General features: G+C 44.0%; 1 protein-coding gene and 1 long non-coding RNA gene across 2 annotated transcripts in view; one reads left to right on the forward strand and one right to left on the reverse strand.

Moving 5' to 3' along the window:
• The first annotated feature begins 1662 nt into the window (after positions 1–1662).
• Positions 1663–2027, forward strand: LOC127597794 (uncharacterized). Its single transcript, XR_007961758.1, has 2 exons — positions 1663–1812; positions 1861–2027. It is a non-coding gene; the product is annotated as an uncharacterized LOC127597794 (long non-coding RNA).
• A 3664-nt stretch (positions 2028–5691) lies between these two features.
• The window catches only part of sntb2 (syntrophin, beta 2), a 66055-nt gene continuing 58310 nt past the window's right edge, over positions 5692–13436 (reverse strand). The window contains exons 6-7 of the mRNA XM_052060889.1: positions 9462–9652; positions 5692–8533 (exon numbers count right to left, since the gene is read on the reverse strand). Of these exons, the coding sequence (XP_051916849.1) occupies positions 8441–8533; positions 9462–9652 (284 nt within the window). The 3' untranslated portion in view covers positions 5692–8440. The remainder of the gene's footprint in view (positions 8534–9461; positions 9653–13436) is intronic.

Below are 13436 nucleotides of genomic sequence, written 5' to 3' on the forward strand. Positions count from 1 at the left end.
TAACACGTACCCTGACTGTTCTACTCTTTGAATAAAAACACTTCATTCAAGCGTTAGGGAGTGCAAAGGGTTATGATGGAGGGGTGTTGCAAATCATGAAGACCTGCCAAGTGGTATGATAGCATTGTTTTATACATGTCCTCAGCTAGGCCTCAGTTTCAAAATCAGTCCATGGTCCTTGGCCTCGGAGGCAAGTCCTTGGTCCTTGGCCTTGGCCTCGGAAAATTTCTCAAGTCCTTGGCCTTGGCCTCTGAGTCAAGTCCTTGGCCTCGGGTTGCCGGTCCTTGGATCTTGTGTCCTTGGACACAACACTGGAAATTACGGTATATATGTTGCCACAGTGTCTTGTGACTTGTGTGCGGACAACGTTGGATTGGTTCCCACTCAGTGACGGTGTGGATGCGGGTGTGAATGGTTGTTCATTTCGAGATGTTCTCTGCAACTGACTGGCAACCAGTTCAGGGTGTCGTCCGCTTTTCACCCGAAATTAACTGAGATAGGCTTCAGCACGCGCTGCAACCCTCTTGAGGATAAACGGTGTTGAAAATGGATTGATGTATGGTGACTATATATTCCCCCCCAAAATTTTCTTTTTGCCGACTCTCACTCAAATGTGCCTACTCTAATTCCTGCAATAAACACAAATATAAATCAATTTTTGACACTGCCTATTTAGCAAAGAACAACCTCAAGTTGGTCATAGCAGTTAGAGGAAATGCATTGTTCCACAAGATGCTTAGGAATGCTACTTCACAAAAAATGCAGCAGAAGCCAACATTGATTTGTGAACTTTCTTGGCTGCTCACTTTAACTATTACACTGACAATAACGCCACAAGTTTGCACCTGCAAACAAATGGGCTTCATATGTCACTGCCGTAAACGTAACAGGCTGAGGCTACTCAGTATTTGAATGCGCATACTATCAATGTCACGCAAAGAAAAGGAAAAAAAAGCCCAGGACAAACAAATTTCAGATTTTTTTATTACTATTATTTGTGATTACATTGCATACTGTTTCTTGTTATAAAGTCTAAAATACATTCCATTTGACCGTTTGCTCAAATGCAATTAATCCTCTTGTGACATTCTGTCTTGATTGTCTTGGGCACAACCTGGCAGAGACATTTATCTTTACCTCTGAAGCATCGTTTTGTAAAGTGGATTCCAGAGGTGTCAAAACTCATTTATGGCGCAGGCCACATTTTAATTAGTGTTTCACTTGGAGGGCTTTTATGACTGAAACCATATAAAGAAGTCAAGAGTAACTTTTGTTTAAGTTACTATCATGAGGGGTTTGGTAACAAGAAAATGCTTAGAATATATCTCTTACCATTTTAGAACACATTAAAATGACATTTTAGAAAGGACCATGGAAGTTGACATGTTTGAGCTGCTTTCGCGGGCCACATAAAATGATGTGGTGGGCCAGATCTGGCCCCCGGGCCTTTGGTTTGACAACTGTGATATAGTCAGTCATTTTCAAATAGAGAATAAACTGTTTTTAATATTGGTCATAATGTACACAAATATAATCTGTAAAGAAAAACAATAACCTAGATACTCAAAGGATAGTACTGGTTGCTGAAGAATGACGAAAACTATACAACAAATTACAGTACAGAAACTCAGATTCATAAAAACAGACGTTTAAACATTTTTTGCTTCAGTTGCTGAGGAGTAGAATTCTGTCATGGTAGGCAATGGCAAAGTCCAATTTGACAGGCACAGATTCTAAAGAACAGTATGGGAGCAGAGTCACCCGGGCAACAGCGTTTAGAAATAGAACAGTTGTTCAAAAAACTTTTTCTGCGTTGCATTGTGAATACACACTACAGTGTCTATATTGAAACAAATCAAGTAGAGATCTGAAAGAATCCTCAAATTGCGGACAGGTGGGGTATTGGGATGAGCAAAAACAACAGAAACTTTTGGTTACTTCACAAGAATACATTTTTTCACCGGGTGATTGTATAAACAGATGAGTTGTTGGCAGTTACGCATTGTTCTGCGTCATAATCATTTTATGACTTTCAAAATATTTTATGACTTCAAAATATGCGAACATTTTAAGTTATATCTACAAAATATATATTAATTTGAATTTTTACACCATGTTCGTGTAATCAGGAAATGTAAATTGCATCAACTGGGGAAAAAAGGTCATAGGGAAACAAAATATATCTGGCACCTTCCTCATGCATTTAAAAATGCAGAGTGATTCAAAGAATACTTCAATTCATTTGCTTGAGTATGTTTGTAAGTTAAAATTAAATATATATTTAAACCTGGGACAAAATTATCAATTTGTCAAAACTGAGCTCTCTTTGGACCATGGGACAAAAAAAACACTGTTATAAACACACAAATTGTTCATATGTCTCTACATAACATTTTTGACCCGACTCCAAAAAATCTCAGTGGTGGCATCCTGCTCAATACAATGAAGACACATTACGGCATTGCATAGAAAAGTAGCACCAATTTTTAGGTGAGATGATTTCTATTGAGGGGAGTTTCAATATATTTGCTGTCTTGCAAATATTATTTCGAAAATCATCAAAATCAGGATGTACAACAGGAGTGTGACCTTCTTTCGAGAACATTTCTGTTTTTAGCTCAGCCAAGATCTCCTGCTTCCCTCAAGTCATCTGGCGCATCTCAGGTGGTGCACCACATGCTTTGAAAACATCCACTATTTATATTTGGCCAATCATGTTTTGAGAGATGTTAAAGGTTGGATGCTCAGTAACAACCACATCACTATTCTCAATCCCAATGAACACTCAGAACATCAGATTAGGTGAGGTCGGGGGTCGGTAACCCGCGGCTCCAGAGCCGCATGCGGCTCTTTAGCGACGCCCTAGTGGCTCCCTGGAGCTTTTTCAAAAATGTTTGAAAATGGAAAAAGATGGAGGGAAATATATATATATATACACTGTATAATAATTTCTCCATATGGTTTCTGTCAGAGGACAAACATGACAACAACATTCTTAATGCTTTTCAATGCTGTAAAAATGTGTCAAATATATATTAAAATGAAACATTTATGTTATCCATATTTATATATGGAGTGCCGAGAGAAGCATTTGAAAACGGGACACATGAGCTACGATAGTTAACATGCTGCAAAAGTGTGTCCCAGTCATGTCTCGACAAAGGCAGGGAGTGATTTTCACAAACCCGTGTCTTAGTTTTTCTGTTTCGTTCATCTTAGTGGTTGTTGCTCAAAATGGCTGGTTGATCAAAAAGTAGATTTTCGGGCAAAAAAGGTCAGGCCCCCTGCTCTACTGGGTGACTGCAGGGAAAAAAAAAAAAATCATTGAATCGTGAAGGCTCATTGTGTATTTGTAGCCAACGTAGTCATTTTGATCGTCAGCTAATACAGCTCATATACAGTAGATACAGCGTGTGCTGCCTTCATTATAAGGCTTAACATTTTTTGCAGCTCCAGACATATCTGGGGTTTTTTTGGGTCCAAATTGGCTTTTTCAACATTTTGGGTTGCCGACCCCCAAGTTAGGTGATGATGCCTCTATGACATCTGCCATTTAAAACGAATCAATCAAGCTCTGTATCCAGAATTGGAGGCACAAGGCCATCTAAGAAAGACGGAAGATGGAATCATTAGCAACAGAATTGTTTGCCATGAATAACTCAAATAATGAAACCAAATGAGTGCCTCTGATCTACAGTATTGTTTCTGTATAAAAACCCGAGGAAATAGCTTATGAAATAACAGTTAGACAAAAGTATTAATGAGTATAGACATGGAGGAAAACGGTTGGTCCACCTGTGTTAAAAGTAACTGGAAGCTGATGAAAGTCGTAAGACTTAAAAAAAAGAAAAGTAAATTAACCAGTGAAAATCAGACAGTGCTTTTGATTTGTGGTTCAACCAAATTCTTTAAAACAGAAAACCTAAAGAGACAGGTCTGAACAAAAAAGATGGTACCTTAAACTTAATATTTTGTTCCAAAACCTTTTGAGGCAATCACTGCAATCCAACAATTTTTTAACTTTCTGCTAAGACTTGTGCACCTGTCACCTGTCAGGTGTTGTGGCTCACTCTTGATGAGCAAACTACTCCAGTTGTCTCAGGTTTGAAGAGTCCTTTCTCCAAATGGCATGTTTCAACTCCTTCGACAGATATTTGCTCATGAAGTGCGAGCCAGAATACCTTCTACTGGGTGTGCAGATATCTCATTTGTGTCACGTTGTGCCCGAAGCGATAGGATAATTGCTTCGCGCACAACAAAAAAATAAGGAAGTGGATCCCCGAAATGCAGACACCAAACAAGGTCTCCGTAGCAAAACGGTTTAATATACAAAAATTCGCACAGACAAAGTAGTAACAAAGTGCTGGTCAAAACAAGGACCAGAGGGCACAAAAACGAATAACAAAAAGCGCTTGCACAAAAGGCAAGGTGTGAAAATAAGAATCGCGAAGGCAAACAAAAAACAATGTAACCACTACACTAAGCAAGAGCCAAATCACAAACTAAAAACCATACTTACAAAGTACTGGGCACCGAGAGTTCAAAAAGCGAACCACGACGAGGTCTATAGCAATAGCAGTAAATGAGCAAGGAAGTAGCAAGGCGAAATTCAATACTCCAGCGACATGTGCATATCGAGGGCTCCTTAAATACAGAGTGAGACTAATCATAGATTGACAGCAGGTGTGCACAGAAGTCCGCTAATGCCACCTGCTGGCCAGACTGAAACATAACCGTGACAATTTGGAAGTTACAAAAATCATTTGCAGCTTCAAAAGCTTGGGCAACAGAATATTAAGTTCAAGATACAGTGATCACTCGCTACATCGCACTTCGTTTATCCTGGCTTCACTACATCGCTTTTTTTTCCTCCAAAGTCCCGTATTCAGAAAAAAAATGCCAAATGACTCAGAGGTTTTGTACATGACTGTACGCATGACTGGTTACTGCCGCGACATCGACCAACGACAGCGCAAGTGGATTTATCTTGTGAGCTGATTGGCTGCGCATCTTCGGAGCCCGGCCCATCACCTTCCCTTGTGTCTCGTCATGCTGTTGACTCTCTGATCAGTGTCTCCTCACTCCCTGATCAGTGTCTTGTCACGCTGTACCATCATTTATGTGCAGGCGTGTTTCTTGAGCTTTTTTAGTACAATAATTCTGTCGAACCACAATTCAAAAGCAATATCTGATTTTTGCTGGTTAATTTATTTAAAGCTAGTTAATTACATTTGTCTTGTTAGATTCCAGTTATTTCTATGACACTGCGGGGGTTTTCCTTTCGTTATCAGTGGGGTACCCAATTCTATCCATGAGGGAATGAAATACTGAGTAACAATGAATGAAAGGAGGTGGACTGGAAATTTGAAGTATGAACATGAGTGTGAATGGTTTGTTTCTATGCGTTTGGCTGGTGATCAGTTCAGAGTACCCTGCTTCTTGCCCAAGGTCAGCTAGGATCGGCTCCAGCTCACCCTCTTGGTGTGAAGCCATACAGAAAATGGATGGATGCAAGTAGAGGAGGTAATACATGGTCATACTAACAAACATCATAAAAAGCTCACATCAAATTTGACGCAAGAAAGTTGTGATAAGAGGCAAATGAGTAAAAGCATCATTTGAATGCCACAATAAAAGTAATACTGTTGGTGCGAGTTTCATCGAGAGTCATCCACCAACCGCCCCGCCACCTTCCCCATATTGTTCATGAAATAAAAAAGTGACTGAACTACAAGAAAGCATGGACATGTGCAAGAAGCCAGAAGCATGAGGAAGACAAACACACACCAACACATATCTTTGCTTTGATTGCATAGAGTAAGTCTCTGCAGGCGTAACTGCATACTGATTCTAACAGTCTCGTCACTTTCTGATCAAAACAAAAAAAACTTTCATCAAACAAATGAAAAGGACACTGGAAGGCTGCTCTGCAATGTGAGCCAATTTTGAATATATTATTTAGTGGTTACTCATCAGGCCTCCACTGTTCATTGATTGTCTAAAATGCTTCTCCTAACCTTCAGTACGATGAGGTCAGAAAACCATTCACCTCATGTTGGGTCATTCGCAAGTCTGTTATTAGGCAGCTGAACTTACGCACTTTCCATCAACACAGATTCTCCTGCTAACATTTCAGACAACACACTCACGTGGGAAAATTGGGAATGAATGCGGAACCGCCAAAGCGGTGTGATTCAATGACAGCTGAGGCTGCCATTTTTTTTTGTGTATTTTTTTAATTCTGTATATGATAATTCCAAAAAAACTATTTACTCAAGTAATTTAAGTCATGTTATGCTTATGACTCAATGCATGTTTGGGGCTTCATCAATATAAAAAATGGAAAAAAGGAAAAGCAACGTTCCTGCCGTACTCCAGATCAGCGGTCTCCAACTTTTTTTGAGACGCAGACCGGATTCACTTAGATATATTTACACATCTTTTGATATATAGACAATGAAATCAAAAGTGTTGTGAGTGACTGGCTGAGATATCGGTCCAAAGATTTTTACACGCAGGGAATATGGAAGCTTGTGCACCGTGCTGAGAGACAATGTTGAATATTCTAAAAAAGTAAGCTTCTAACTGTATTAGAAGTGCTGATACCGAAAAATTCACCTTATTTCTGAGTGACCCTCATATATTTAGTAATTTGCTCCTATGCAAGCTGATCAACTCAAAATATTTATTTGGTCTGTCTGAGGTCTACACCGAGTGGCTGAGGATCCCTGCTCAACATGATTTCAGTCATGAGCACTGGTTGGGGGGGGGCTCTGGTCTGTTTGGAGAGCTGAACCTTCATATCAACATACAGTAGATATATGCCAAACGTTGGCATTACTGCATGAGACTGCAATATGAAATATAAAGAAAGAAACAATAAAAAATGAGAAAAAATTATGGGGTTTCCATCAAACCTTTCAAAAAACGGTAAGCAAATTTCATATAAAAAATGCGCAAAATGTGATTTACGCCGTTTCCATTTGTTACTGTGTTGCAACTATTGAGAAGAGAGGCGACTGCGCCATGAGATGACATCCGACCGAGTGTAGCTCTACCACAAGCCATTTGGCTGACTCTCAACAAAAGTGATCATGGAATGATTGCTGCTCGAGTTTTTGTGGTTTGGATGAGCTCTGTTCACAATTGTGTACAAGTATGTTCTACAGCAGGGGTGCCCAAACTTTTTGGACCGAAGATCTATTTTTTGATCAACTAACCTCCCGGGATCTACCCTTACCGGCACGCGCAGACACATGCACACATGCACGCCTTGATGAGAAACAGCCTGAAACTGAGGCATGCGATACACTTTTGCAGCCTGTTAACTATCGTAGTTCACACGTACAATTGTAGAGTGCTTCCCTGGGCCCTCCGAGATTCCTATTCTTTGCCCGTGCCCTCGAAGAATTGTACACGAAGCAAACTCTGAATGAGAATAATGACGATAATTGCAGACTGCTGAGCGGAAACAACTTCTGGTGACGTAATCACGCGCCACCGTAAATTAAAGATTTACCTGCTTTATTTTATTTTTACATTTTTTTTGTGTGTGAAAATGAGACTGATAGGATGATTAGGGTGCAGCGTACATTAACACAAAACATATACCGGTATATTATTAACATGTACAAAGACACACAAATGTTTTTTTTTTTTTTTCTTCTCCTCGACACTACTCGGATCTACTTGGGACCTGTCTTAGATCTACCGGTAGATCAGGATCTACCTAATGGGCACCCCTGTTCTACAGACTGTGAAGTGTGTAAAGTGCAAAAAGTGCTTAAGTTGAGTAGCGAATACACGCAAAGTCAGGTTTTAGAGGAAATGCCCACATTTTAGAGTGCTCTGACCAGAGTGAGTATAATATTTGGCTGGAGGGCTGCATGAAGGGCAGACATTAGTCAATGGGAGAATCTGCGCAGTCAAAAAAGTGTGCAACCGTGTGCCTTTTTGCTCTCATGATCATGGGAGACGATAGCCCAGAGTGTCCAAATCAGGGGTCTCGATGTCCAGTCTCAGGGAGCCCCTATCCAGCCTGTTTTTTGTTTCCCAAGCCACCAGATTCAGCAACCTTTGTACCCTCATTTGATTCATGTGTGTCAGAGCTCGGGAAACACCAAAAACAGGGCTTCCGAGGACCGGACTTGGAGACCCAAAGGCTTAAATAATCACTAAACAATCACTGGAATTATTTTAAAAAAAGTACCACTTTAAGACTTGATCTAGCAATAAAGCTGTTGTGGGAAAGAAAGAAGAAAATTGAAGTGAAGGCACATTTTTATGAGAGGAGAGAGCGATAATGGGATTCATGCCTGCGATGTCAGGTCCAAAGACTTTGTGAGGCTGTGAAGATTTGGAAGGATATCACCGTGCAGGGAAATTTGTCCAAGGTGTGTCGGGGCTCTTTGGTGAAGAGTTCTCTCACATTGATGTGACTTTATGTGAGCAGACCCATACGAGTGAGCTTGGCTGAAAGGAAAGCATGGAGGACAAACACAACTGGCTTTGGACCAGAGTGGAGGTCAAATACCTAATCGAAGAAAAGGACATAAAATGGGAGAAAGGTTACTTGCAGTTGATTGTGGATTAATGTTAACTGTTTATGTTATGTTTTTGTTAAGAAACCTGCAATGGGACTACCGGTATATCTGAAAAGTAGCATTTATGCTAAGTCCAGCGCATTTACACTGTTTATTCTTGTATTGATTAATGTGCACCGTCCCTATGAAATAAATATATGAATAAATAATGGCCTCCCGGACATTTCCATTGTGTTCATAATGATTTACTGAGTGAGTTGCAACTTGCACGTATGCCTTTTTGCTCATTGCTTATTAAATTATTATACATATTTTTTGTATTATTTGCATTATCAGAAAAGAAAATTGGGCAGCCCGGTGGTCCAGTGGTTAGCGCGTTGAACTCATATTGCAGAGGTTCAATTCAAGCTCTGGCCTCCCCATGTGGAGTTCGCACGTTCTCCCCGGGCCCGAGTGGGGTTTCTCAGGGTACTCCGGTTTCCTCCCACATTCCAAAAAACATGCATGGCAGGCTGATTGAACACTCCAAATTGGTCCTAGGTGTAAGTGTGAGCGCAGGTGGCTGTTCATCTCGGTGTGCCCTGCGACTGGCCTGCACTCGGTTCAGGGTGTCCCCCGCCTACTGCCCGAAGACAGGATAGGGTCCCACGACCCTTATGAGGAGAACGTGGATTGGAAAATGGTTGGATGGATAAGACAATCAACAACAGTTTCTAATTTTCAACGCTGACCTGGAATAAAGCATTCAGCTTCAAGAAATTTAAGTGCCTTGACTTTTCTTAGGCAACTCGTACTCCCCACAGTGACTAGGATAAATAATTTTAATTTGATTCTAGATTTGGAAATAATAACACGTTAAGAGTACTCATTCCTCTGAAAAAGACATGTTGGTAAGTGGCATCACAGGTCAAAATTTACCATTTCTCCCTCAGGACCCCCAAAATCAAGGTAAAGGTGGCGTATTCCATCGTCTGCAGACATTTTGAGTTTTTCATAAGGGTATCGGTACAGCACAGCGCCACTGGCTGGTTCGGCTGGCTCCTTCATCACAGTGAAGCCTTTCTCATAGTGCAGTGTCAGCCGGACATCTTGTCTGTCCAATGTGCATCCTGTGGGGGGAAGCATGCAATAGTGACAATTAGTGGATTTTAGTGAGTGGAAAGTTGAGCGAGATGTATGTAACTTGCACTTTTTCTTCCATATACAGTATCTTGACTGAATGATAAAAATATGCAGGTATTTGTGTGGGAATAGAAATTGGAGGAAGGTCAAAACATTTGCACTGAGAGTAAATCTTCTGTTGGTTAAACCCGTGCTTCTTGTTTTTAGGTATAGCAGTGTAGATGGGTCAGAGACACCACACAATCTTCAATGAAATAGCTTGAAACGGATTCAAGCATTAAAAAAGAACTAAGGGAAATCAGGCAAATGATCTCAAGGATTAGGCCCAATAGAATTGTTCTTAAAACAAACAAACAAACAACAGGTACGTAATGAAACTTGGCCGGATTGATTCCGCCCTCAACTGAAATTTGGTTTTACAATCTTTTGAGGCATTCACTGGCATTTAACGATTTCTGCAATTCAGAGTTGTGCACCTGTTATTTGTTATATGCCACAATTAGTGGCATTTGAGCTCAAATCCTCATGAGAAGCTGCAACCCTAGAACCCAGTGCAGTGGTAGCTCAACTTACGAAATGAAGTGGTTCCGGAAGAAATTTCTTAACAAGAACATTTTGTATGTAGAGACGCGTTTTCCATGTAAATTCCCTAATCCATTTCAAGCCCCCCAAAATTCAAACTGAAATGTTTTCTAAAGCATAAAAATGCATTAAAATATATAACAAATCCATGTTACAATTAGCACAATAAATAAAAGTTGTCCATCCATCCATCCATCTTCTACCGCTTATCCGGGGCCGGGTCGCGGGGGCAACAGCTTTAGCAGGGAAGCCCAGACTTCCCTCTCCCTAGCTACTTCTTCCAGCTCTCCCCGGGGGATCCCGAGGCGTTCCCAGGCCAGCTGGGTGACATAGTCTCTCCAGCGTGTCCTGGGTCTTCCTCGGGGTCTCCTCCCGGTGGGACATGCCCGGAACACCTCACCAGGGAGGCGTTCAGGAGGCATCCGAATCAGATGCCCAAGCCACCTCATCTGGCTCCTCTCGATGTGGAGGAGAAGCGGCTCGACTCGGAGCCCCTCCCGGATGACCGAGCTTCTCACCTTATCTCTAAGGGAGAGCCCGGACACCCTGCGGAGAAAACTCATTTCGGCCGCTTGTATCCGGGATCTCGTTCTTTCGGTCACGACCCATAGCTCGTGACCATAGATGAGGGTTGGAACGTAGATCGACCGGTAAATTGAGAGCTTCGCCCTTTGGCTCAGCTCCTTCTTCACCACGACAGACCGATACAACGTCCGCATCACAGCAGACGCTGCACCGATCCGCCTGTCGATCTCTCGCTCCCTCCTGCCCTCACTCGTGAACAAGACCCCAAGATACTTAAACTCCTCCACTTGGGGCAAGATCTCCCCCCCCCGACCTGGAGGGGGCACTCCACCCTTTTCCGACTGATGACCATGGTTTCAGATTTGGAGGTGCTGATTTTCATCCCAACCGCTTCACACTCGGCTGCGAAACGCTCCAGTGAGAGTTGGAGAGCCCTGTTTGAAGGAGCCAACAGCACCCCATCATCTGCAAAAAGCAGGGATGCAATACTGAGGCCACCAAAACGGACCCCCTCAACGCTTCGGCTGCGCCTAGAGATTCTGTCCATGAAGGTTATGAACAGAATCGGTGACAAAGGGCAGCCTTGGCGGAGTCCTACCCTCACTGGAAACGATTCCGACTTACTGCCGGCAATGCGGACCAAACTCTGACATCGGTGGTATAGTGACCGAACAGCCCGTATCAGGGGGTTCGGTACTCCATACCCACGAAGCACCCCCCACAGAACTCCCCGAGGGACACGGTCAAACGCCTTCTCCAAGTCCACAAAACACATGTAGACTGGTTGGGCGAATTCCCACATACCCTCGAGAACCCTGCTAAGGGTGTAGAGCTGGTCCACTGTTCCACGGCCGGGACGAAAACCACACTGCTCCTCCTCAATCTGAGGCTCGACTTCCTGACGGACCCTCCTCTCCAGCACCCCTGAATAGACCTTACCAGGGAGGCTGAGGAGTGTGATCCCTCTGTAGTTGGAACACACCCTCCGGTCCCCCTTTTTAAAAAGAGGGACTACCACCCCGGTCTGCCAATCCAGAGGCACTCTCCCCGTTGACCACGCGATGTTGCAGAGGCGTGTCAACCAGGACAGCCCCACAACATCCAGAACCTTGAGGAACTCTGGGCGGATCTCATCCACCCCTGGGGCCTTGCCACCGAGGAGCTTTTTAACCACATCGGTGACTTCAACCACAGAGATAGGAGAGCCCACCTCAGAGTCCCCAGGCTCTGCTTCCTCCAAGGAAGGCATGTTGGTGGAGTTGAGGAGGTCTTCGAAGTACTCTGCCCACCGGTTCACAACGTCCCGAGTCGAAGTCAGCAGCGCCCCATCCCCACTGTACACAGTGTTCGTGGTGCACTGCTTCCCCCTCCTGAGACGTCGGATGGTGGACCAGAATTTCCTCGAAGCCGTCCGGAAGTCGGCTTCCATGGCCTCACCGAACTCTTCCCATGCTCGGGTTTTTGCCTCGGCGACCACCGAAGCTGCGTTCCGCTTGGCCAGTCGGTACCCGTCAGCTGCCTCTGGGGTCCCACAGGCCATAAAGGCTCGATAGGACTCCTTCTTCAGCTTGACGGCATCCCTTACTGCTGGTGTCCACCAGCGAGTACGAGGGTTGCCGCCACGACAGGCACCAACCACCTTACGGCCACAACTCAGATTGGCCGCCTCAACAATAGAGGCACGGAACATGGTCCACTCGGACTCAATGTCCCCCGTCTCCCCCGGAACATGGGAAAAGCTCTGTCGGAGGTGGGAGTTGAAACTCCTTCTGACAGGGGATTCCGCCAGACGCTCCCAACAAACCCTCACAATACGTTTGGGTCTGCCAGGACGGACCGACATCTTCCCCCACCATCGGAGCCTACTCACCACCAGGTGGTGACCAGTTGACAGCTCCGCCCCTCTCTTCACCCGAGTGTCCAGAACATGCGGCCGCAAATCCGATGACACGACCACAAGGTCGATCATCGAACTACGGCCTAGGGTGTCCTGGTGCCAAGTGCACACGTGGACACCCTTATGTTTGAACAAGGTGTTCGTTATGGACAATCCGTGGCGAGCACAGAAGTCCAATAACAAAACACCACTCGAGTTCTGATCGGGGGGGCCGTTCCTCCCAATCACGCCCCTCCAGGTCTCACTGTCATTGCCCACGTGAGCATTGAAGTCCCCCAGTAGAACAAGGGAGTCCCCAGCAGGAGTACTCTCCAGCACACCCTCCAAGGACTCCAAAAAGGGTGGGTATGCTGAGCTGCTGTTTGGTGCATATGCACAAACAACAGTCAGGACCCGTCCCCCCACCCGCAGGCGGAGGGATGCAACCCTCTCGTCCACCGGTGTGAACCCCAATGTACAGGCACTGAGCCGGGGGGCAATAAGTATGCCCACACCTGCTCTGCGCCTCTCACCGTGAGCAACTCCAGAGTGAAAGAGAGTCCAACCCCTCTCGAGAGGACTGGTACCAGAACCTAGGCTGTGTGTGGAGGCAAGTCCGACTATATCCAGGCCAGTATAAAAGTTGTGAATAATGTAAAAAACAAAGAATAAAGACTGAAAATGATGGCCATTTAACTTAACTGGGTCCTCATCGGGTCTTTTTTTTTGCCCTCTTCAGTTCATGTTGTCTCTCAGAAATTGTTTTTCCCTAGTGTTTTGTTAAGAAC

Source organism: Hippocampus zosterae, chromosome 3 (genome assembly GCF_025434085.1).
Source record: "Hippocampus zosterae strain Florida chromosome 3, ASM2543408v3, whole genome shotgun sequence".
Lineage (NCBI taxonomy): Eukaryota > Metazoa > Chordata > Actinopteri > Syngnathiformes > Syngnathidae > Hippocampus > Hippocampus zosterae.